The sequence below is a fragment of the Coptis chinensis genome, chromosome 1, assembly GCF_015680905.1.
Source record: "Coptis chinensis isolate HL-2020 chromosome 1, ASM1568090v1, whole genome shotgun sequence".
NCBI classification, from domain to species: Eukaryota; Viridiplantae; Streptophyta; class Magnoliopsida; order Ranunculales; family Ranunculaceae; genus Coptis; species Coptis chinensis.
Window position 1 is genome coordinate 3,330,862 of NC_141456.1, and position 24,438 is coordinate 3,355,299.

General features: G+C 37.8%; 5 protein-coding genes across 9 annotated transcripts; 3 read left to right on the forward strand and 2 right to left on the reverse strand.

The window, feature by feature from the left end:
* The first annotated feature begins 2,493 nt into the window (after positions 1 to 2,493).
* Positions 2,494 to 6,963, forward strand: LOC147521361 (putative splicing factor 3A subunit 1). Of its 3 annotated transcripts, none has more exons than XM_086559935.1 (4): positions 2,494 to 2,723; positions 3,443 to 5,680; positions 5,815 to 6,111; positions 6,520 to 6,963. In XM_086559935.1, the coding sequence occupies exons 2-3, from the start codon at positions 3,521 to 3,523 to the stop codon at positions 6,082 to 6,084; spliced, it is 2,430 nt and encodes an 809-aa protein (XP_086416061.1). In that variant the 5' UTR covers positions 2,494 to 2,723; positions 3,443 to 3,520; the 3' UTR covers positions 6,085 to 6,111; positions 6,520 to 6,963. The 3 variants fall into 3 exon arrangements, with proteins under 3 accessions (XP_086416061.1, XP_086415995.1, XP_086415928.1); XM_086559869.1 differs by lacking the exon at positions 6,520 to 6,963 and adding an exon at positions 6,291 to 6,408; XM_086559802.1 differs by lacking the exon at positions 6,520 to 6,963 and having other exon boundaries at positions 5,815 to 6,408.
* Positions 6,964 to 9,014: 2,051 nt separating this feature from the next.
* On the reverse strand, positions 9,015 to 11,668 carry LOC147521362 (DHHC-type zinc finger family protein). Its single transcript, XM_086560019.1, is given in 5 exon segments — positions 9,015 to 9,698; positions 10,464 to 10,762; positions 11,194 to 11,349; positions 11,352 to 11,418; positions 11,574 to 11,668. Coding segments are annotated over 5 exon segments (1,020 nt in total). The 5' UTR covers positions 11,592 to 11,668; the 3' UTR covers positions 9,015 to 9,218.
* Positions 11,669 to 11,726: 58 nt separating this feature from the next.
* CCB3 (cofactor assembly, complex C (B6F)) lies at positions 11,727 to 14,044 on the forward strand. Its single transcript, XM_086560103.1, has 3 exons — positions 11,727 to 11,869; positions 11,962 to 12,005; positions 13,459 to 14,044. Exons 1-3 carry the CDS (start codon positions 11,827 to 11,829, stop codon positions 13,990 to 13,992), a joined length of 621 nt encoding a protein of 206 aa, XP_086416229.1. The 5' UTR covers positions 11,727 to 11,826; the 3' UTR covers positions 13,993 to 14,044.
* Positions 14,045 to 14,732: 688 nt separating this feature from the next.
* On the forward strand, positions 14,733 to 17,918 carry DWF1 (cell elongation protein / DWARF1 / DIMINUTO (DIM)). Of its 3 annotated transcripts, none has more exons than XM_086560320.1 (3): positions 14,733 to 15,504; positions 15,565 to 16,987; positions 17,182 to 17,918. In XM_086560320.1, exons 2-3 carry the CDS (start codon positions 15,749 to 15,751, stop codon positions 17,635 to 17,637), a joined length of 1,695 nt encoding a protein of 564 aa, XP_086416446.1. In that variant the 5' UTR covers positions 14,733 to 15,504; positions 15,565 to 15,748; the 3' UTR covers positions 17,638 to 17,918. The 3 variants fall into 3 exon arrangements, with proteins under 3 accessions (XP_086416446.1, XP_086416382.1, XP_086416320.1); XM_086560256.1 differs by having other exon boundaries at positions 14,733 to 14,839; positions 15,726 to 16,987; XM_086560194.1 differs by having other exon boundaries at positions 14,938 to 15,105; positions 15,726 to 16,987.
* A 606-nt stretch (positions 17,919 to 18,524) lies between these two features.
* Positions 18,525 to 24,048, reverse strand: LOC147521365 (synaptotagmin-2-like). Its single transcript, XM_086560401.1, has 9 exons — positions 22,967 to 24,048; positions 22,062 to 22,303; positions 21,305 to 21,323; positions 20,924 to 21,129; positions 20,437 to 20,546; positions 19,841 to 19,939; positions 19,186 to 19,636; positions 18,953 to 19,075; positions 18,525 to 18,783 (listed from the first exon to the last, which is right to left on the reverse strand). The coding sequence occupies exons 1-8, from the start codon at positions 23,755 to 23,757 to the stop codon at positions 18,987 to 18,989; spliced, it is 2,007 nt and encodes a 668-aa protein (XP_086416527.1). The 5' UTR covers positions 23,758 to 24,048; the 3' UTR covers positions 18,525 to 18,783; positions 18,953 to 18,986.
* Positions 24,049 to 24,438: the final 390 nt, after the last annotated feature.

Sequence of the window (24,438 nt, forward strand, 5' to 3'; positions counted from 1 at the left end):
AAAAAAAAAAAAAAAAACATTAACAATTTCAAACACAGATTATTATATATATAAGAGAAGAGATCGAGATGTTTTAGTTATTACGTATTTGTTATCGAGGGTCTTGTTTTTGTGGAAATGAGCGGAAGTCCCTTGACGAGACATTTTGATTGTTTTTGAGACCAGACTATAAATGATTCATAATTTGATTTCAAGGAAGGAGTGGTGGCGGGGAGAGAGAAATAAATAGACTGGAGATGGAAAATGGAAATGGAAAATGGAAAATGAGAAACAGGGTGTTGGATATATAGGAGAGATTTGGGCCGGGCTAGGCCCATGATTGAAACCGAAAACGTGCTTCTATTCCGGGGAAAAAGGGAATGTAGCTGGAGTTAGTTGTTTATTATAATGATTTTTCTATCGAGTTTAAGATTTTGAGATAAAAGTGGGTCTGGTGGGACAGGTAGTTAGCATATTAGAGTGGTTATGGGTTTTGAAAATCAGGACTGGACTGTCAATAGATTGGTTTTGGATTTAAGTATTATGGAAAATTTTTAGTTTTATTCTTTCTAATTTTTCTCCGTTTCTATTGCCTTATGTAATATTGTAATATTTAAAGTTTCAAAATAAAATATGTAAAATACATATGTAAATATTTTTAGGAGTGATATCAACCTAGCACTAAACACCAAATTTCCAACAATTTGGTGTTTTTTCAACTTAAGGAGAGCTACATGTTGATGAAAACACCAAAAAAATATCAAACCAAATACCAAATCAGTCGATATTTGGTTCCAGATTTGATATTGTATCAAATTACTCACGCGGTTTTGGCAAAACCGCGTGGGCTTGACTTCTATGGGCACGGTGTTGGCAAAACCTAGTGTGCTTTTTATGAAAATTATAACTGTGGTGTATATAACTTGAAAAATTGAAGTTAATAAATTAATAATTGTGCAATTGAATAAATTAAAAATTGTGATTCAAAATCGAAAAAATTAAATAAATTAAAAACATATGATTATAATTATGATTATGTAGTCCAAAATATATGATTATGATATAATCATATAATATAAAAATTATCCAAAACCTATCATATTACATCAAATTTATTTAGCTCTCTTCCTACGACCATTACCACTCGATCCTCTCCTCTGTCTATTTGGATATTCCTAAGTTGTTCCTCTAAGTTCCTAACCTGATAATCAATATATTCTCTGTCTGCACGAAGGTTAACTATCTCAGTCTGAAGTTTCTCATATCCATGATGTTGTTGCGTGTACACCTGTTGAATATCCTCGTACGCTTTTCAAGTTTCGTTATACGCACGTTGGGATTGCTGATATGTCTGAGAATACGCCTCCTCCCTTTTCTTGGCTATAATAATACACGACAGTCATCATCCCATCAAACATACAAATCTGGTTCTCATATCTTTTCCGAATCTTAGCCTGAAAATCCAAAAAAATACATTGTGAGTACATATTATATATATAATTAATAAGAAAAATAAAATAACTAAACTCACCGTGATATATTGATAAATCTGCGGCTCTAACTCATGGCAACGAGCACGAGGCACCTCAGGAATGGAAATGTATCAGGTCCACACACAACAAACATCTGAAGATTACTGGCATACACAGGAGCTGGATGATATGCATTCAGAGGTTGTGGGTTGTAAACAAACTGTAGTGGATGAGGAATACGTAGCTCACGTCTCATCTCTTCCAGGCCCACAAACTTGAAGTTGTTATCCCGACCAACATGGGGCAACAACGGACCCATGGAGGCACAGTTCCACCATCTATAATACTGATTAGTAGTCTGCTCAACAACAAAAGAAAACGCATCTGGCCAAAGACCACCACTGACATGAACTTCATGAACTTGAATTCTACCCCATGACTTCACATCACTAACATCTGGCATGGGAGCACATGGAACTCCATAACGTCAAGTCATTTGCTTCCAACATATGTCGCCACAGTACCAAACCATACAGTCACGTGCGGCAAATACAACTATGTGACGTAACAACACACAAACATGCTACACAACTGGATCGTCAAAGGCAGTAGTCAAACGACAAGGTCTCCACTTAATAGATGATAATGATTTAATATCAATCTGAGCACGAGCCATACAGACATTATTTCTAATCTGCCCCCTATTACGAGTCAATATCCGATGTGGATAAAAAAGAAAGGGTCTAGACATAACCTCCCATTCTAATTTTTTTAGACATGCCTCCCACTTTAACGCTTGATGCCGGTCAACTAGATTTGATTCTCATCGACCATTAGTACAAATTTTATATTTTCTTAAAATAAAAAATATAGATAACAATCTAAAACTCCCATAATGAAATACCGAATATGCCCTCAATGACTTTTATTTCGTATACTATTTGTTATTTAAAATAAAATATTTATATTATACTATTTAGCCAAAGATAACTAATTTAACAAAATTGCACAAACTAATGAACGCAAAACAAATCAAAACTTGGGTGTTTAAAATATCCCTATAGGATTTAATTAGATTATTATTATTACTATTTTATTAGAAAAAAATAGAGACTTGGGAAAAAAAAACCCAAAAAGAAATGGACGACACGCGGTGCGCCAAATACATCAAACTTGAAACTCTTTGCTGTTGTATGAGCCTATCTATCAACTAATATAAAACCCTAGTCCTAAAATTCCTTCCACAAAATCAAAATCACTCAACGAATCCAGGTATGAACTTTTAGGGTTTCAATATTATCTACTGTATTATGTTGCTGTTTAGGTTTAGGTTTAGGTTTAGATTGTTAATTAATACATGAACAAAGTGAGTCTTATGCTTTCTGCTCTTTGTCATAATAATGTTTGATCTGTAGTCAATTTGCTAATCAACAACACGTTTGAGTCCCAATATGATAGAGTTTAGGAGGTAGATTCACACTATTTGTCTTATTGGATTGTTATTTATTTATATATGTGTTTAAAATGGGTGTGCTTTGTTGGATTGGGCCTCAATTCGGTCAAGAGTTGATTCTGGCCAACCAGAGTTTGATATGGTTGATGTTTCCTTTTTTTTTTTATATATTTTGTTTTTTGTTTACTAAGTAATACCATTTAGGGACCGGCTTTTAGACTGATTAGAGTGGCAGTTTACATGATTCTCTTGTCTTAGGCAGTGGGGAGTGAGCGGAGAGGGAAGAGGGAGAGGGAAGGTGAGTTTGGGCGAAGGGGAAGAAGAGGCATTTGGGACAGTCAGATGGAAACCAACCAAATAACATTCTGGACCCATACCCCCCATAGGCCCAAGATCGTTTGCTCCGCTCACTCGATTATTACTACTATTATTTAGTTTCACTTTCATTTTGTTTTATATAGTTATGCTATTATCAGTGCAAGAGTATTGTTTCATTTTACTAATGCAAAAACTTGTTTTGATTGGAACTTTGATACAGGGGTTTGTCCTCATCATTCTGAAGTAGGTACTAGTAGGCCATTTCTGCATATTACCTTGGAGTACAGGGTGTTGGCTAATGATGCTAGGCACATTACCCATTTTGCCCCTTCCAGCTCCTCCTTTAGATGGAAACCTCGGCCCCATCCCTGCCTCCCAGGTCCCTGATAACCAACAGCAAAATGAAGAGGCTTCTGCCCCTGCACCTGCTCCGCCTGTTGCTACCCATACAAGAACTATTGGTATAATCCACCCTCCTCCTGACATCAGATCAATTGTTGATAAGACTGCACAGTTCGTTGCAAAGAATGGTCCCGACTTCGAGAAAAGAATCATTGCCAACAATGCAGGGAATGCCAAATTTAATTTCCTGAATGGCTCTGACCCATATCATGCCTACTACCAACATCGCCTTTCCGAATTTCGTGCCCAGGTTCAGCAGCCAACCCTTGGACAGCCAGGCGACTCCTCAGCCCCTGCTGCTCCATCTACCATTGATGGCGACGAATCGGTTATCGCAGAAGCAGCCAAACCCGATCCGTCTGCCCAGTTTAGACCTGTACCTAAAAAGCTTGCACCTCCAGAGGCTGAACAGTATACTGTTCGGCTTCCAGAAGGCATTACTGGTGAAGAAATGGATATTATAAAGCTTACTGCACAATTTGTAGCTCGAAATGGGAAGTCTTTCTTGACAGGATTGACGAGTAGAGAGAATAGCAACTCCCTGTTCCATTTTCTCAAGCCAACCCATAGTATGTTCATGTTCTTTACTGCACTTGCTGATGCCTACTCGAAGGTGTTGATGCCTCCCACGGGACTGACTGATAAATTGAAGAGTAGTGTGACTGATATGACAACTGTTCTTGAACGATGCTTACACCGTCTTGAATGGGAACGGTTTCAAGATCAGGCTAGACAGAAAGCTGAAGATGAGATTGAGCAAGAGAGGATGCAGATGGCAATGATTGATTGGCATGATTTTGTTGTAGTGGAGACAATCGAGTTTGCAGATGACGAGGATGAAGAGCTTCCTCCACCAATGACTTTGGAAGAGGTTATTAGGAGGAGCAAAGTTTCTGCTACCGATGAAGATATGCCGGAGGTTATTGAGCCTGGAAGGGAAGCAGATATGGAGATGGATGAAGAAGAGGTGCAGCTTGTTGAGGAGGGCATGAAGGCAGCCAGTCTTGAAGAGAACCATGACGAGAAGAAGAGTGAGAGAAAGGCAGCTGCACCCGAGGAGCCAGAAGCACCAATGAGAATTGTGAAGAACTGGAAGAGGCCGGAAGAAAGGATTCCTGCAGAAAGAGACCCAACAAAATTTGTAGTTTCCCCTATTACTGGGGAGTTGATTCCCATCAGCGAGATGGCAGAGCACATGAGGATTTCTCTAATTGATCCCAAGTACAAAGAGCAAAAGGAGAGGATGATGGCTAAGATTCGGGAAACGACACTTGCCCAGGATGACGAGATATCAAGGAACATTGTGGGGCTTGCACGAACTCGTCCTGATATATTTGGTACTACAGAGGAAGAAGTTTCTAATGCTGTCAAGGCTGAGATTGAGAAGAAAAAAGAAGAGCAACCAAAGCAGGTTATATGGGACGGTCATACAGGAAGCATTGGAAGAACTGCAAACCAGGCAATGTCTCAGAATATATCTGGGGAGGAGCAAGCTGATGGTGCTAACAATGAAGTAAGGGCTTTACCCGGAGTTTCTGCCCTTCCTCTAAGATCTGGCATGCCTTCCGTCCGCCCTCTCCCTCCACCACCTGGTCTAACCCTAAACATGCCTCGCATGTTACCAAACACCATGCAGTATTCTACTCCAGTTGGTGGGCACCCTGTTCCTCCTACACAAAGGCCCCCTATGATGACCCTTAATTCATCGCTAAGGCCACCTCCTCCTCCATTGTCAATGCCCTCTGGGCAACAGTCACATATGCTGGTCCGACCACCCCCACTTGCTCCATCAATTTCTATGAATCATCCAAACATGCATGTGCCACCCCCACCTGGATCCCAGTTCACTCCTCTTGGAGGTCCTCGATTTAATGTCCCTCATCCCATTCCACCACCTCCCATGAACATGATTCCACCACCTCCCTTGCCTCATGGAATGCCTCCACCGCCACCTGATGAAGCTCCTCCTCCACTGCCAGATGAACCGGAGCCAAAGCGGCAGAGGGTTGATGATTCTTCGCTTATATCAGAGGATCAGTTCTTGGCTCAACATCCAGTAATGAACTTTTTATTAGTAGTTCATTTTTATATTTTTTTCTCTTGCTGTTGCTATCTAGTCTTGTTTTGAGTCAGAGTTTATTTATCTGTTTATCTGATCAGTTTGTTTTTCATTTACGTCCTACCTTCCAGGGACCTGTTCGTATTACTGTGTCTGTTCCTAATGTTGATGAAGGGAACTTGAAAGGCCAAAATCTGGAGATTACAATACAGGCCTTATCTGAGACTATTGGCAGTCTAAAGGAGAAAATCGCTGGAGAGGTTCAGCTTCCTGCCAATAAACAGAAACTGAGTGGACGAGCTGGTTTTCTGAAAGACAATCTGTCACTTGCATATTATAATATTGTAGCTGGAGAAACACTTACTCTTGCTCTAAGAGAACGTGGGGGCAGAAAGAGATGAATCGTTTTTACCGGCAGGCTCTAAAAGGTTGATGTGCAATATTTTTTGTTTGCATTGTGGAAGCAATCCAGTAGAGAAGTCTGTTCCAGTACACTTTCTCTTTGTGATGTTCACATGGAATTTTATTTTTATTATGTTGCTAGGATATTGATATGGAGACACGATTTTTTTGTTGTAAACTGATGGTAAGTGTGGTAATACTACAGATTGGCATCCAGGCGAGTGTAGCTTATGGATTGCAAAGATGCAAAATCCCATTTGCTTAAGGGGGAGTAGTTATGGAGGCTTATTCTACTATTTATCACAAGATTTTCTATCACTTTAGTACTTGTGTTTTTAATACTAGTGATGCATCAAATTTATATTTACTCAAAAGCACTCTTTTTTTGGAGGCACCCATACTTTCTATTTTCTTACCATCTTAATGATCTGCAGGCAATGCACTCTGATGAAGATATTAGGATTGAAGGTTTGGCTCTATTTAATGCAGAAATGTAATGCCTAGATGGAGAAATAGAAAGAAGTGACCCTCTTTGCCTCTTTTAAACGCATGATGTTTATGTTAGGTTTTGACAATGTAATCATCTTTGCCTACATTAGCATGCCCAGGTTAGGTTTAGGTTGTATGGTGTTTATTACCAGCTCTTAGCAAGAGATTTTTGTACCATTGAGCACCTCTTTACTTCCTTCTTTGTCCTTGGCTCTGTGTTGCGTGTCTTTTTTATTCGAGAAGGGCATACACAAGTTTAAAAGGCTTTGACCGTTAACTGTATTCCTTTTAATACAAATTCTAGTGCACCAATCAAGCCAGTGTAGAATACTATTGATTAAAGTTTGGGATTCTTTATTGAATTCGCCATTCTGGTTCTTTTTGCAGCATTTTTAGACTTGAGGGTGTGAAGATGCACCTAGGTGTCGAGGTTTCTCAATTTGTTTTAAATTCTTCTTTATCCTGCTTACCTTTTATCGACCTTTTTTGTTAATATAAAAATGTTCTCTCGTCAGTAATGTGCCCTTCTAATTTTGAAAGCAAGAGTTGCAGGGAGTACTTACACTGCAGACAGGCCCTGAGATAAGTATTTAATGAATGAACTTTCATCAGTAGTTGGTATCATGATGTCTATGAGTTTCTTCGATATCTATATTTCCGTTCTTTTACCTGCTGAACTTTTTATTAGCAGCCAGAAATAGTAAAGTAGTTCTATTAGGAGGGTCAGTTGTAAGGCCAAGGGTTTTCTGGCTCCCCCATTTTACAAGGTAATCTTGGCTGTGTTATCCAAGTGATTTTTGTTTTGAGCTTGTTGTGTGGTTTCATTGGTTAACTCTGGTTTATGTCTAAACGTTGCCAGTTCTTCCATTCATCACCCGCAGTCATCTCATTTTTCTTCGTGCTTGCTAAGCTGGGCTTTTGGTTTTGGATCTTTTGGTCATACGGGCAGTGCTTGCCTAGGCTATTTGATGTGGGAGTATTTTATTTGGTGTGTCAGTAATGGTTTGGTACTCTATTTAGCATCTTTAGTTGCAATTGAAAACGGTGTTGTGGTACTTTACTTGGCATCATTCTGTACACCGCTCTTCTATTGTGTGGTGGATGTAAAATTGATTCCATTTAATGAAAGGTATGCTTGGGTGTGTTTTTTTTCTCTGTTTTGGAAACACATAATAGACGTTCATTTATGAACTGTTCGACAGTCTTGCGGTTGTTCGCTTTTTCCTTGTTGTTGGAGTTGCTTCTCCCAGAGAGCAATTCAGTTTAATCTTAGAACTTCTTCAGAGAAATTAGATTTTGTTAACGGGAAAGAGAGACTGATTGATAATGGTTGTCTTTTGTAACCTTCTGTTCTGATATTTTTCTGAAACACCAACGTTTTGGAACCTATAGGCTATAAGCGCTGTAGCTTTTAGGTTTGTCGGCCTTCATGAGAGGGATTTCTACATTTTTTTTTGGGTAAACTGCACTTGATTTATTTCACATTGCGAAAAGTACGTACGCAATTGAGTCGTTATAAACTAAACTAAATACTATATGGAGATTAACTATCCAAGACACCATATAGAAGTGTCCCAAACTCCCAAATACATTGGAGATGGTGATTCTGGTAGATGTTCACATTCATCGTTGGTTGATCCCTCCGAATGCCATCACTGGCTTGACCAGATGCAATTTTTGCTTCCACCGCAATTTTTAATTAACCTTTCTTTATCTTTAATTTCGAAGCACCCAATAAAAAATCAAATGGGCAATGAGTGTAGCTGTTCCTGTATAGGGTGCAGCGAAAACTTTTCCTAAAATGGGAAAGATATATATAAGTTAAATTTTAGCTTTTACCAAAAGGATATCCCTAAATTATTGGGATGAGTGGTTCAATTTTAATAGAGATCGGAGCCAATTGTAATTAATAAATAGGAGAGATGTAATTTAAATAAAAACAAAAAGGTGGTTCTAAAATCTTAAAATGGGTTTGTTTTCGATTTTGGGCTATCATATAGTGTAGATCTCGAAGATCCAAAAATCAAATGGGCTCGAGTGTAGCTGTTCCTGTATAGGGATATCCTCTAGACTGTTGGCGGGCAATGTTTCCATAAACTGTTATCTAGACTCTAGACTAGATATAATCATGAATTGTCATAAAATTGGAAACAAAATCATTATGTGATGTCGAACTATATGTCCACATCTGTGTAAGAAATGAAGTTGATAGTCATTCGTAAAGCGCCCTTTAGACAGATTCCTTTTGAGCAGGTGCCTAACTTCTCTTGTTTAGACTTTAGAGTGTCGTTCTCTATTTTTGTACTCCTGTTTATGTATTTGGTTCGAGGAACCTAACTTCCTTCAGTTCCTGGAAATCTGGAGCATTCTTGTGAACATAGAACACAGAATCGGTTGATACCCAACGATTCTGTAAGCAAAGCAACAAAAACCAGGGGGATTATATATTTTTTAAATTCAAAGCGAAATCAATTGTTTCTTTCATAATAATCTCGCGTTTGCTTTTCAAGCCCTGGACAGGGTCGTAAGCCCTGATGACCTCAAGACTCAAGCTGTACACAACAGTTTGATTAACAAAATGAAATTATACATATAAAAACAAAAGGGCGAACCCCCAGCTGTTGATATTAACATCTTTCACTTTTTATGAGGCCTTCTTAGTTCTCGAAAAACTTGAAAAGAATCGTGAAGTAGAATACGAGCAACCAAAAAACCGACGAAGATTCTGACAATCCCTTTCTCCAACCACTTCATCTATGGGCGAACTCAAATGACTTAGATAAGTCTTGCCCTCGTATATGAAGAAAAGTTGCTGCCACAGTAGCACACTTAGCCCAATCTCCACTGAAAGACTGGCAACAAATAGATAAACAAGAACAAGTTCTCTTGCGGATAAAAGAACAGTAGAATACATAAAAGCAAGAACAACCTCTTTCACAAAATTCCAAAAAACTACTGAATCGCCAGATGCAGTTAAACGACCAATAGACTCGTAAGCCAAGGGAGGCCAAAGATGAAAAACCGCATAAGCAGACAAGATGGAAACATATAATGTACTGATGATTGCTGAAAACAGGAAGGAAATGAAATGTCGATGATTTGCAGCACCCACACAATTTCCAATCTGAAGAGGAATTAAAACTGTTTTAAAATATATTTAAATAAAATGGAATAGGCAAACAGTAGGCGTGCATAAAAGTTTATTTTTTTTTCACTAAATCGTGCATAAAAGTTCATGAAAGCATTGAGTTTACTTGCCAACCATCTATCTTAGGCCCTTGGAAGCTTATGAACAAGATGTGCAAAGTTTTATCTGCCTGAGACTTCTCTTGATGTAGTAACTTGGTGTGGCCTAAGCAAATCTAAAAATGACCCTTTGAACAGATAACTAAAGTAAAGTTGGGAGAATTTGCAGCAAGGTCGAAACTTTTGATTTCATGAGTTGTCAGGTTAAGTAGGTTTCAGAACTTGATCAACATAAAGAGTCAACTGGAACATACTTATGTGGCAGTCATAAGGTATAACAGAAGGTCCAGTTAATACACAAGAATCACGAGTCTTATAAATAATGACTTGCTAAGTGTAGTTTCTGGAATCCCTATGCTATGGCACAACAAAGTAAGTAATATTCTCATCTTTACTAAATGAAACTGTGTACACTTGCACAAAGAAGAATGCTCTCATGCAAATAATGCATAGTTGGTCAAGGTGAGGGTGGACTAATTTAATACATCCATGAAATTAGTATTGTATAAGAACGACTTTCACAAAAAGTTATTAATGATAAGATCCACTAAATGAGAATAAATTAATTTGGGATATAATTTGCAGATTTGTTTTACGTTGTTGAGTTTCTCGTTGTGCAAAAGGAAAGACAAATAATACTTACAAATGGGCAATGATGATCCATGTCCAACACACACATTCCACAGGACCGGCAATGATGGGTTCTCGCTGACTTCGGTTTTGTACAAGAGGGACAGAAGCTGTAGTTCTCAAGCTCACCTTTCCCTACAACTAGATAGCTACCCCATAATATGCTTGGGGGTGCACCAGCTGAATGGAATGCTGCGAGGCTGAAGCTAGAAATAGTACTTATAGACAAGATGACTATTACAATGCAGTGGAGGACGCCGCGAAAAGAACTGACTGAAAAAACAACTGGGTAAACTGCCCACACCCCACCACCTGTGATTTTAAGTTAGAAAAATAAATCAATACAATGCCAAATACCTCAATGTCAAGTATGAAGAGGAACATTAAAAACTAATTAGAACCAAATTGCAATCTAGGTACAACGCTGTCACCGTGCTGGCTGGTTTGAGCTCAAGTCTGGTAATAACTCGCACAAATTTTACCAGCTAAACTAAGTTAGCTCAAGTCAAACGGGTATCATCATTAGCACTTACACCACTCCCCTACCTTATATGTTATCCTCTTGATCAATTACACCGAGCTACTTGTAAGCTCTGATAAAAGTTGTGTCATGAAATTATAGGATATATCTCCCTTCCCTTGTCATTTTCACTACTATGTCCACAGAATTTTAGTTATAAAGCATGAAACTGAAATTACTCAAAAAATTGTAACAACAAAAGGAACAAATTGTAGTTGCATACATATCACAAACATCATGAACAAAAGAAGTATGGATACAAAAGACCGGTCTCTCCAACGTCTCCATCTGAAGCTCTCTCTTCCATCTTTTCCAAGGTTTTGATTTGTAATGGCCCCACACCATCCACATTTGAAAACAGGAGTATAAGAAGATAAAGAAGCCGCAGTCCACAACCCCAACATGTTGTCTCAAGTCCCTCTGGCATGGAGGTAATACAGTGCTCCTCCTACACATGATCAAAGTATATATGATATCATTTAAAATGCCCAATCCAGATAAAGATCCATTCTTTATCATTTCAAAAAAAAATCCCTTTACTAATTTTGGGATGTGAATAAAAATTGTGATGTGGAGTGAGGGAAAGAGGGGAGAAATAAGTACCTTGACTATATTGTCCATCTATCTTCTTCTTTGTTTTGGAGCTCAAGAAGAAGAAAGCTTCTTCCGCCTTTTGCGGGCAAATAGAACAGTTCCAGACTTCTAGTATAATTTGCCCCGTCCTAATTTTTGATTATTTACGTCAACTTGTTTCTTTTGTAGGGGCACAAACGTAAAATGACACATCTTTTTGTGGCTAGAACCTTAAAGTGTTATCCTTAACTGAGTGATATTTTTACACTCTGTGCTTTCTGATATGGCGACTTGTTCTTCCATTCATAGTCGCCTACAAATTAAAGGTAATATACATATTTATTTATTTTTCTGTTTCTTACTTGTAGAAGATTTGCTTTCTGTTTTTATTATCTAGTTTTTTTTTTTGGCTTTGTAGATGTTCCACATTTGATATCAAGGCAACGGAATCCTAGCAGTACTGTGAGTTCTACTCAATACTTGTACGTTTGTTTTGAATTATTGTTAGTATTGAAAATGATTTGATGAATGTTTGTGATATTACTAGTGTGCTTTTAGTTGTGGTTAGATAAAGGTTACAATTGCTGTTGTAGCTATCCACAAAATGGCACACAAATACATCCCCCACTCACACACACGCACAAAAAATAATGCATTCATATCACTTCTAAATTGTACATATATGGAGTTGCTTCATATATATATATGGTTGTTGAAATTTAAGTTCCACAGGCATGCTCTTAATTGTTGGAACATGAGGTGGTTTATAATAGACTCTCCTTGTAAGAATGTCATTATGTGTAATTTTTGTTGTTTTTGAAATGTTATTTGCTTCGGCGTTTGTTTAGTTGGTTCAAGGGTCTTCAGGGTAGTCTGTGTTTGGTTGTCTAGAACTTGGTTCAAATGTATTAGTACACAAAACAGTAAATGTATTGAAAGAATCAAACAGTCATCGGCAATACTGATTTTCTTCCAAGTGGATGAAATTTGATCACCTTCAAGGGATCGGGGACGCATTATATATTTCAGGACTGAAATGTTAAATTCTGATTTTAGCCTCCTGGGGTAACATTTTTCATTATTTCAGCATTATAATTTTTAATGTACAGACTGAGACCTCGCTCTCAACGATAGGATATTGGGGTGTAGAATATTTAGAAACAGTAAATTTAGAGTTCTAGTGCCTGGGTTGAGGTACTTATGTCCGATGTTGGGTGCTTGGGTTTTTAACTGGTCTTTTTTGCAAAAGCAAGAAGTTCCACTTCTTGAAGATTTATCTTTATGCCTCATGCTGGTTTAGTTCCAAGGAACTTCTTTGATTCTCATCTTAATCGTCGACTGCTTTATCAATGAACTCTTTGCACCATTATACCTCATTGTGATTCTTGCATTGTATATATTTCATATGTCTACATGAGCAATTAAAATGATGTTTGACAGTGCATTTCATATGTTTCATTTCACTTATTTGATTCATCTACATCTCTTTGTATGTCCATGCTGCCTGACTCCACGTTTAAACATGGCTACCGTCCAATTGGAAACTCAGAACTGGAATTCCAGTAGATGTTAAGCTTAGTTGAAAGGCATGCCGAATGCATGTAAATTTGAAAATAGAAGCGACTTGATGCGCGGCACTCATTCGTGAAATTAAATAAACCAATCAAAATTTAGACTTCTAGAATCATGTTGATCTAGGGGACAATCTCCACATACAGAGCACATATTCTTCTTTATATGGGAAGCAAAGAATAAGAGTTTATTTTATTCATTTGTTATTCTTGTTAATCGTCCCATTCACAGTTATTTCTGAGCTGCATTTCCTTTTGTTATCTGCCTTTATAATCACTGAGTAATGCTGTTGAGCACATCTTCTAAATAAGTATTCAAATGCCTGATACACCTTTTTTTACAGGAAAGTTTCAGATTTCTTAAAAGGAACTCACTCAAAGTTTCAGCAGATCTACGTTGCAGTACGTACTTGCCCTTGGGTTTTACGACGTCTTCCCTCATTGATCCTTTGTCTTCAGATGCAACCATCTTAAATCAACCAGTGGAGGTGTCTGGTATTGCACCTAATTTGATCAGTCATATAACAGTAAATTCACATGCTGTCTATGAGTACATGCAGTTACTAACACTAGCGGATCTGGACCCTGCAACGGCAAAGCTAGCAATTGGCATCCTGGGACCTTTATTTTCAGCATTTTCTTTTCTGTTCATCGTTAGAATAGTTATGTCCTGGTACCCCAAGCTTCCTGTAGGTAAATTCCCATACATACTAGCTTATGCACCGACAGAACCGATTCTCATCCCAACAAGGAAGTTGATTCCACCCGTTGGAGGAGTGGATGTAACTCCAGTAGTATGGTTTGGATTGATCAGTTTTTTAAGTGAAATTTTGGTTGGTCCCCAGGGGCTTCTCAAACTCCTGTCTCAACAAGTTTAGTTGTACCATAGAATGTACCAGATATAATAAGAGACGATTTTGTTCTTGTCCATTCTTCAATCTATATATATATTGTAAAAAGAAGGGAATGTGAAAATTTTCACCTTTTTTTTTGTTCAAATCCAGTGCCCAATGCAGAGGTGAAAATGAGGGTGACTATTTTCCCAAATCATTACCAGGGTGAAACCTACAACCGAGATAGTGGCTGACTTATAAATTTCAGACGGGATGTTAGATTCTGTCTCGTGTGTTTTTTTTCCGGACGGAATGTTTCATTCCGTCTCGCATTTTTTTCGATTTTTTTTCAAAACATTCCGTCTTGCCTGTTTTTTCGGTTTTTTTTTTTAACTTCAGACAAAACACCAGACAGGATATTACATTCCGTTTCGATCAAAAAGTCTCCAAACGGCTGTAATTTCACTTTGTTTTTCACTAAAACGGTGATAAGAGAGAAAAATAATGGTTAGGTGGAAGTGATAAGAGGAGAAAAATATTGAGTTTCATTGGGAATGCTCTATATTGTACATGCTCTAGTTCTCCAATGAGACAGTGATGGACACATAACAACAGCGTCACATGCCCCAAAACGAGTCATAGCCTCTAAAAGTCTGAACAGAACCTTTTATATATGGGGTAAATAATCAGAGTATGTGATGTCAACTCAAACAAAAAACAGGCCCAATAATGGAAATAATTTTGCCTAGTAAATGGGCCCCACCTATTCCTAAAATAGGCCCAATATTCTCATTTCACTTCACTCACCAGAGTGAGTGGTGGCGCTGGCAATTGGTAAAAAGTTGCACATCTTAGAATTTGGTTTCACATTATCATATATAATATAATAAATGTAAGATTCGATGTGTTTTCGAGATCTGTGTTGAGATCTAGATTCCGTGGTCACATGTGTTTTTTCTGAGATATCAACGTGATTGCCAGCGAATCTATACCCCTTTTGTTTTGTTTTCTTGTTGCCATTTTTCTGCAATATATTAATAAATTAATTAATAATAATAATTTTCTCTCTCATGGAAATTAAACTATATACAAGTCATGTTGCTTCATTATTATCAGCTTCGATCTTTTATTTTCTGATTCCTACATTAGTTCATTCAGGTGCTGATTCATTTTCATTTGTTTGTTTAATTTACCAATGCTTACTTACTGTTTATTTATTTGATTTTTTTTTTTTTTTTTGCATAATGTTAATGGGAAGCATCTTTAGTTAATTAATAATCATAGATCTTTACATGAAAAAGTTTTTTTTTTTTTTGTTAGTGTCTTTTTTAGATTGATTAGGAGGATCTTTATTTGTAGATGCTTATATGGAGTTAGTACTAAGATAAGGTCTCATAGCTTTATATTTCTTCATAGATCACAATGCGAGAAAATTGGGAGTGTTTGGATGGTGGAGGGAAAATAATTATATATTTTTTCAATTTTTTGGCAAATTTGGATGTGGTCAATCTTTGTAGGGGAGAAAATGAGATTGAACTCGATACGATTAATTCCTTAGTGTTCATAGTTCCACACTTCCTTCCACTAAGTAGTATGTTTTGAACACTTGAGTAGCAGAAGTAGTGTGTGGTGTGTGGTTCCTGATCCCTGACCCGAAATAAGTATGTTGATTTATGTATTGAAGCTCATTTTGGCCAGAACTGGTTACTGTTTCATAGACTCTATATTGGAATGTTATATCCTGCTGTTAGCTAATAATCTTAGGTTGTACATTGCAGAAAAGGGTTTTTAGGTTTCTACCATGTCGGATCTGGAGGCACCGCTGCGCCCTAAAAGGAAGAAGGTTTGGGTGGACTACTTTGTCAAGTTTCGATGGATCATTGTGATTTTTGTCGTTCTCCCTGTATCTTTCACAATATATTTCCTCACATATCTTGGAGATGTGAGATCTGAGTGCAAGTCCTTCAAGCGTCGTCAGAAGGAACATGACGAGAATGTCAAGAAAGTTGTAAAGCGGCTGAAAGAGAGGAACCCATCAAAGGATGGTCTTGTCTGCACAGCCCGCAAACCCTACATTGCGGTTGGGATGCGGAATGTTGACTATAAGCGAGCACGCCATTTTGAGGTTGATCTGTCCGAGTTCCGTAACATTCTGGAGATTGATAGAGAGAGAATGATTGCAAGGGTTGAGCCCCTGGTCAACATGGGCCAGATCAGCAGGGTCACTGTCCCAATGAATCTTTCCCTTGAAGTAGTTGCGGAGCTTGATGATCTCACTGTTGGGGGACTCATCAACGGGTATGGGATAGAAGGGAGCTCCCATCTTTATGGCCTCTTCTCAGACACAGTTGTGGCATATGAAATTGTTCTTGCTGATGGGCTTGTAGTCAGAGCGACAAAAGACAATGAATACTCTGATCTCTTTTATGCGATTCCATGGTCTCAGGGAACTTTGGGGCTTCTTGTCTCAGCTGAAATCAGGCTTATCCCTGTTAAAGAATACATGAAGCTGACCTACAAGCCGGTCGTTGGGAATCTTAAGGAGGTTGCGCAGGCATATATCGATTCTTTTGCTCCTCGAGATGGAGATCCAGAAAAGATTCCAGATTTTGTGGAGACAATGGTTTATAATCCTACAGATGCTGTGTGCATGACTGGGAAATATGCCTCAAAGGAAGAGGCAAAAAAGAAGGGTAGCGTGATTAACAACCAAAGATGGTGGTTCAAGCCATGGTTTTACCAGCATGCCCAGAAGGCACTAAAGAAAGGGGAATTTGTGGAGTACATACCAACTAGAGATTACTACCACAGGCACACTAGGTGTTTGTACTGGGAAGGGAAGCTAATCCTTCCATTTGGTGATCAATGGTGGTTCCGATGGACTCTGGGGTGGTTAATGCCTCCTAAGGTTTCGTTGCTCAAGGCCACGCAAGGTGAAGCCATTAGGAACTATTATCACGAAATGCATGTAATCCAGGACATGCTTGTGCCACTATATAAGGTTGGAGATGCACTAGAGTTCGCTCACCGCGAAATGGAGGTATGCTATTGTGGATTCTTTTTCCCCCTTTATGAATAAATTATTAATGGGCTAATAAATGTACTGAAAAAGTAAAGAAGACTAGTACATCCCAAATCCTTGAATAGCATATCATTTCCTTTATTAGTTGGGATGTTATAATAGGTTTCCTTTTCCTTGCTTCTTACAGTGAATTTCCTGTGTTACATTTCCAGGTGTACCCAATCTGGCTATGCCCACATAAGCTGTACAAGCTCCCCGTGAAAACCATGGTCTATCCTGAGCCTGGATTTGAGCTACACCGTAGGCAGGGAGACACTGAAGATGCACAGATGTACACAGATGTCGGAATCTATTATGCTCCTGGACCAGTATTCAGGGGTGAGGTGTTTGATGGTGCTGAGGCTGTGCGCCGCATGGAAAGCTGGTTGATTGAGAACCATGGTTTCCAGCCACAGTATGCAGTATCGGAGCTGAATGAACAGAAATTTTGGAGAATGTTTGATGCTTCACTGTATGAGCACGCCCGCCAGAAGTATGGAGCTGTTGGAACCTTCATGAGTGTTTACTACAAGTGTAAGAAAGGCAGGAAGACTGAGAAGGAAGTACAGGAAGCAGAACAAGCCTGCCTAGAGACTCCCTATGCTGAGCTTGACCAACCAGCAGAGTAACTGACAAGATCGAGTTTTGGTGCTGCTAAGAAGGCTTAGTTTTTCTTCAAGTAGTGTAATGCTTTTGTTTTCATCCACTATTTTCCCTTGGCATCAATCAGAACAATTTTGGGTGTTAGGGCATTACGGTTTAAGATTGTACTCCACTTGGATGAGTAAGTTATTTAATTGTTGCGTATTGGTATATTTTGTTGTTTCAGAAGGTGTACTCTTATTCTCTCAAGACCTGAATTCTAGATGACAGCATCCTATTCGGAGATTAATCTGTTAATTTTTGGGTATCTTATTGACTTCTTTTGAACGAGTAGAATTGAAAACCAAACTATAGCCTCAACTCAAATCTTAAAATATATTTTTTAGATAATTTGTTATGGGCGTCTTTGATTTCACACGGAACATCTTCCCATTGGAAACCTTTTAGACTTAATGAAATTGGAGGCATGCCATGGTATACCCACCAACCTTTAAGAATTTTCATAAACAATTCTTCAGAAAAAGTTTCCCCTCCTTCAAGGCCACTGGCGAGGCAGTACCCGGTCGAATTTCCAACCAGGGCCGGGATTAGTTGAGGTGCGCGTAAGCTGGCCCGGACATCCGGTAGCAAAAAAAAAAAAAAAAAAGTTTCCCCATTTGCTTCATCAGAGTTGTTTTTTCCGTTTTTATTTGAAGTAGTTTTCTCATGGGCTAGTGACTCCCATAGTCCCATGTTGGGTGGGAGGGGATTTTCTACGTAAATGAAATTCAATTTTAAATAGCAAAACTGCCGTTTATTCAAAAAATCATGCAAAGATGAACGTACTTGCACCTCCAATCATGCAAGTCATTTCTTGGTTACAACTTGAACAAAATGCTTTTTCAAAACAAAATATGAGTTACATGGACAAGAATCACGCAACTGTAACCATTACATTACAGTTTCCAAAATTTTCTTCGTTCTGTAAGTATAATAATCAGTGTGTATAACCAAATTTGAATAAAAAACAGTGATTCCATAAATAAATGACCCGAAAATCATGCCGCCAAGAGAATGTTCCTCTGCTAATATTTATCTTTACATAAACTATAGATGGACCATATACAAGAGAGAGCAATATCAATTGGGTTCCTATGTCTCTAAGTTCTGTCAAACGAAGATTGTTGTCCAACCTGCACATCCAATTAGCTTAGTTATTAACTGCCATTTTTCTAGCTACAAAAAAACTTAGTGAAAAACATAAAGAACAATCAGAGTCCTAAAACCCATGGTATTAGATGTTTATATCGAGTGCAGTTGCTTTAAAAAGGATATTTCAATTACTCAATTCAATAGAAGCACCTTGATTTGTCTTAATGGATGCTACAGCAGCTTCTCAAGGATTGAATAAATTTGAACCACCAACGTTCAAAGCTATTAGAACTGCAACACTTGTCATCACTGCCAACCATAACAATGCCGATCCTGCAGAAGATTTGCACTCATGAATCAACAGTTTAGTCAACAAAAAGTGGAGATGGGGGGATCCATCCAGGATAATTATATTGACTAACAGAATTAGAAAGATATGTAACCTCCAGGGCTTTGTGATCCACTTTCTGAATTGAGAAGTACAGCTTCAGTAGTAGGACTGTTCGGTTTTGATTCATTTAAGTCTGTACTTGATGCCTCTTCGAAAAGTTTGGCATATCCAGCTTCAGATGACACTATCCCTTGAAACTCCTCGCTTACAAGCAAAGCTGCCAGTACATCCATAAAAGATTCTTGCTTTGTTCCATCTGATTCCCTTTGACCCTCTTCATATGTTGCAACTGCTTCATAAGTAACGGACATCTCATCATCAGAAGCATCTGTATCCATGAATTCTGCCTCGATTCTGTCATCTTCTTCATCCTCAACATATGCTTTATAAGTTAGACGAAGTAATATCTCTCCAGAAGATCCTTTTCTGAAGAGTCCCCAACCTCCTTGTAAAACCACTATTCTGTCAGTTGGTACAGTGTCCTGCAGAGAACCCAGCTCAACCTGCAATATAAAATCTCAACAGCCGTTAAACCTTCACATAGATAAGGAAAGAGATGATAAACAACAACCTTTTAGTTGGACTGAAAAGCTTTGAATCAGGTAACTAGTGAAATCTGAAATTGCTCTGAAAAACTTTATTTACCATATTGGAATATTATATAGCAAGTGAGCTTAACTCTATTTATTGGGATGTAAATTATATACCTCCCCTGTGCCGATGGTAAAACCTGTGAATCCAAGAGAGTCCTTCACTTGGATCTGTAGTCTCTGCTTTCTAGGGTTTGTAACAAGCATATGAAAATCCTGAAACCAAAAAATACCCAGTTAATCGGGGATGATCTAGCACTTGAAATATTTACAGATTTTTGTAACATAGATATAGCATCTCCTGCCGTTCTCTCTGTGTTTATATGTATTTAGAGATCCCAAAACCAAAAACATGAGTGAATCATTCTCTAAATCTTCACTGACAATAAAGTCTTTCCATCCAATTTCTAATCCGAACGAATTGGGTCAAATTCTTGAAACATATCGAGCAGTAAAAAGAGAGCTGCAACATGTAATTACTCACAAAAAATAGAAACTTGTATCTCTTCAGGCGGTAATAGAGTAGCACATACTCTTTTGTTGTGCCCAGCATATCAGCGGTTCACAACATCTGTCGTTGGGGCACCATCTTCCCTACACCAATCTTCATATGGCTTTTTATGAGCCTACGTGGCTCTTGACAACTAAGAACCACATTGGAGGTGATCTAAGGGGAAAAGGCAAGAAAAAACAAAAAAAAAAAATCAATTCACCTGATTCCAGATTGGCTTGCCAGGTAGCCCTATGATCGTGGTCTGACTGTTCTTTTTACTGCGAATTACTTGGTCTCCGAGGCTCAGAACAACAAATGGGTCTGTTTTCCCTGGAAAATACAAACGGGCAATGCTATCAAAGCATGAAAGGACAAATTTTAAAGAACAAGGGAAAGTTGTGTACTGAAACTAGGTTACAGACGCCACATCCTGCCCATTTTAGGTTAAAGCAAACAAACCAAATTCAAAGTGATATGTTCATGAAGAGGTAATCTCTCTAATTTCCAATCTTCACAAATCATATGATACTTGGACATCCCCTTGAGACATAATAAGCTGTTTTAAGCAAACAAACCAAACTCAAAGTGATGTGTTCCTGAAGAGGTAATCTCTACGATGTACAATTTTCACAATCATTAACAGATATAGAGATCCTCTTGACAGATAACAAGGTACGTATAAGTATAAGCGAAAAGTGACTGGTTACCTAAGAAAACATATGCAAGCTTCCGTGCATCTACAAGAGTCACTGATAGTTCTCCGGCAAAATCCTTATTTCCTTCTTGAATATCCCCACTTTTAAAATTATTTGGAACAGGACCAACTGCCATTCCTTTCTGGAAATCCAGTACAATCTTCTTTGGACGTACAAAGAGTCTAGGCAAATCCTCAGTGAGAAGTTTTGTTAAGAACCTACACAAATGTGACAATTAGAATTTAGCAAGTAAGATAAACTAGAAAATGCACATTCAAACAAGAGCTAAACATAAGACTTAACAGCTACTATCCACAGTGAATTCTATCTTGTCCAGATAAACAAAATCTGAGGAAAGAGAATTAACTGGTCAAGGAAGACAAATATACTTACATAGAGAGAACAGGAATGGCTGGGAAGACACCAACATATGCATTCAATAGAAAAAAAAGGACATTAGTGATTTACAAAATTAAAGTTAAATCTTCAAAGATATGTATCAATATATGGGAACGGTTATGTGAACTCCACTTAAAGTAAAATACAATGAATTAGAAGCTGATTTTTGGTGGAGATGTTCTACACACAATAGAGATCATCCTCACAAAAAATCAGTTCATTTGAAGATGTACAATCTTGTCAAAAATCGTTTAGAATGTTATGAAATTTCCAACGGCCAATTTTTTTTTTTAATTTCATAACAATTTTTAACAAGGTTAAACATATTCAATTGAGCTGATTTTTTTTTTTTTGTACTCCATCATGTGATGTATATCTCCACAAAACAATTAGCCCTCAATTCATCTTGTAAGTCCACTTTTAGGAGTGGAGTAAGTCCACTTTTCAAAATTGGAGGTAAATTACTTTCCAACACGGACCACCGACACAATTTTTTTTTTTAAATATGGAGTCACTTTAGAACTTTGAGTGGAGTTCATATAACCATACCCTCTATATAGAATACAAAAGAAAACAAATATGAAAAGTTCTTTAATCCTATCAAAGAATAAATTGGAAACATAGTAAGTTTCCTTTTGTCACCACAAACAGGGATCACCGACCAACAAGAGGAATGAAAATTACATACTAAGACATGAAAAATCTAGACCACAATAAGAGTGTTTTGGAAACTCAAAAAATGAAGATATACCCATGACATTGAATAGGCGGAATGGTGACAACTCGAATTTTATCTTTGGAAGTGAAACAAAAGCCCACGAAACAGCACCAACCCATGGCTCTGATGGAATTAACCGCAATTTCACCCATAGTTCTCCGTCAATGTCAAAATCCCGAACCCCAACTGGTACCACTATGGGGATAATACCAAACTTCAGTGTGAGCATCAAAAGCATGCGAGCACCACCAGTGTAACGGAGACCTATTTGGTACCTGAACAATGCCAATATCAAAAGTATAGGAAGAATGCATTGATTACTTTGGTACATTTTGGGAAATATAAATTAAACCACATTATTTCACTCATAATTCCAAATTGTAGCAGATAAATATCTTGTGTAAGGAGTTATACTATGACAGATCATAAGTTCATAACAACCTGGTATAAGCATTTCAATTCAATTAACTCACCACAAACCCAACCTGTAACGACTATGTCATTGGAACAGTAAACATCCATGCATACCCAGAAAAATTGGTTAAACTCAACCAACATCTAATTGTGATTTACATCTATGTCGAGACAAGAAATACCATGAGTTCATGAGGAAGATCAGTTTTGGACTAGTGGGTAAGACATAAATGTTACTACTTACTAGCCTAACAGAAATTTGTGTTGGGATAATGCTAAGGTGCTTAATAGATATATAATGTACTAGGCATTTTGGCTGACTTACAACTATTTGATTCGAACTAAACTGGGTAATAAGATTAGTGAAAACACTAACAAATATGCATCGATGTTACACAATCATAATAACAAAATATGCGCATGCTTCATCCAACTAAATATGTTCAACTATAATGTGTGAAAGTAGGAAGATGAAAGAAATAAAATGGAACTTTTAATGCAAGTAATGTTTATAGAAAACTTACTGCAAATCATTGACACGGCGAGAAGTACGCCTTTCGACATTCCTTACAGACAATGGCTCTTCCCCCAATGAAAACTGTTTAATTTCAACTCTCTGAACATAGTCAGGTTTCTTGAGATTATCAATAACAGGCTGAAGTAACCCAATAAGCCAATTCTCAAGGCCAACTCTATACACCTTCCACAACTTCCCTAAAACCATGTTCACCCATTCCACGGACTCTTTACGTTGCAAATCCTTTTCAAGAAACAAAGAGAAACTAGTTGGCACTTGAGGCCAGATACCAGGTCTGGCATCACTATCGGTTTTGTTTCTCTTCCTTGATGTCCAAACTTTATCAAAAACAACTCCAACAAAGAAAAAGAAAACAAAAAGACTGGCAATACTTCCATTAACTGGTGGCGAAGGTAACGGATGAATTACTCCTAATTGAGTTCTCAGCTTATCTACAAGTGGGTCTTCTTCAAAACCAGTAAATTTCGAAGACGTCAACAAATGTAACTCCCCTCTAGAATCCAACTCTTCTTCTTCTTCTTCTTCTTCATGTAACCGTTTAGCCACAAACGCTTTCGCAGTCTGACTCACTAATGAATTGCCACTACTAAAAGTTAATTCATTTGGATGGTTTCCACCACTACTACTACTAGAACATATTACACACATCCTTTTTCTTAACCTTACTCTATTACTTGTACATAAATGAAAACCAAGAAACAATCTTTTTTCACAATTGCGTAATCTATCAATTCTACAGGATGGATAAATTAATGGAGAAGATGATTGTATAATCATTTACTCAAAATTCACATAACATTAAATAGTAAAAATTACCGGGCCCGTAAACGTGATAACCTTGGATTGAAACACAGTAAATTGAAAGACAATTTGGTCAAATTCTCCATGAAATTGGTCAATAAACAACTGAAGACAAAAATCAGATGGAGTTTGTTTGAGTTTTTGAAGGGTCTTGAATTGAGAAGAAAGAGTGGACGGGGTGATGAATAAGAAAGTGGAGGAGACGTGGTAGTGATATTGTGGACCCAGTTTTTTTAAATTCACAAACTCGTCTTCTTGATCAACTTTGGACTTTTTTTTAACGGTCCAAAGTCCACTAGGCCTTGGATCTTAATGTTTGGATTGGGCTTGGACTCTGATGTAACTTTTTTTTCAAGTTTTGTAATCAAGTGAGAAGACGTTTGGTAGGTTTGTGTCTGTCGGTCTTCAATCTCTCTCTCTTTTCGCTTTATGCTCATTTCCACACTTAGGGCAGTTATGAGAAGGAAAGTGGTAGAGAGACAGACAAAAAGAAACCTACTAAACTACATTTTGAGCCACATACCCCCACATATTCCATGTAGGCTGTATTTTCCATTTTTTACACCGTTTTGGTGAAAAGCAAGGTGAAACTACCCAATGCAAAGGTGTTGGATTCCGTCTGAATGTAAAAACCAAAAAAACACCAAACAACTTTAG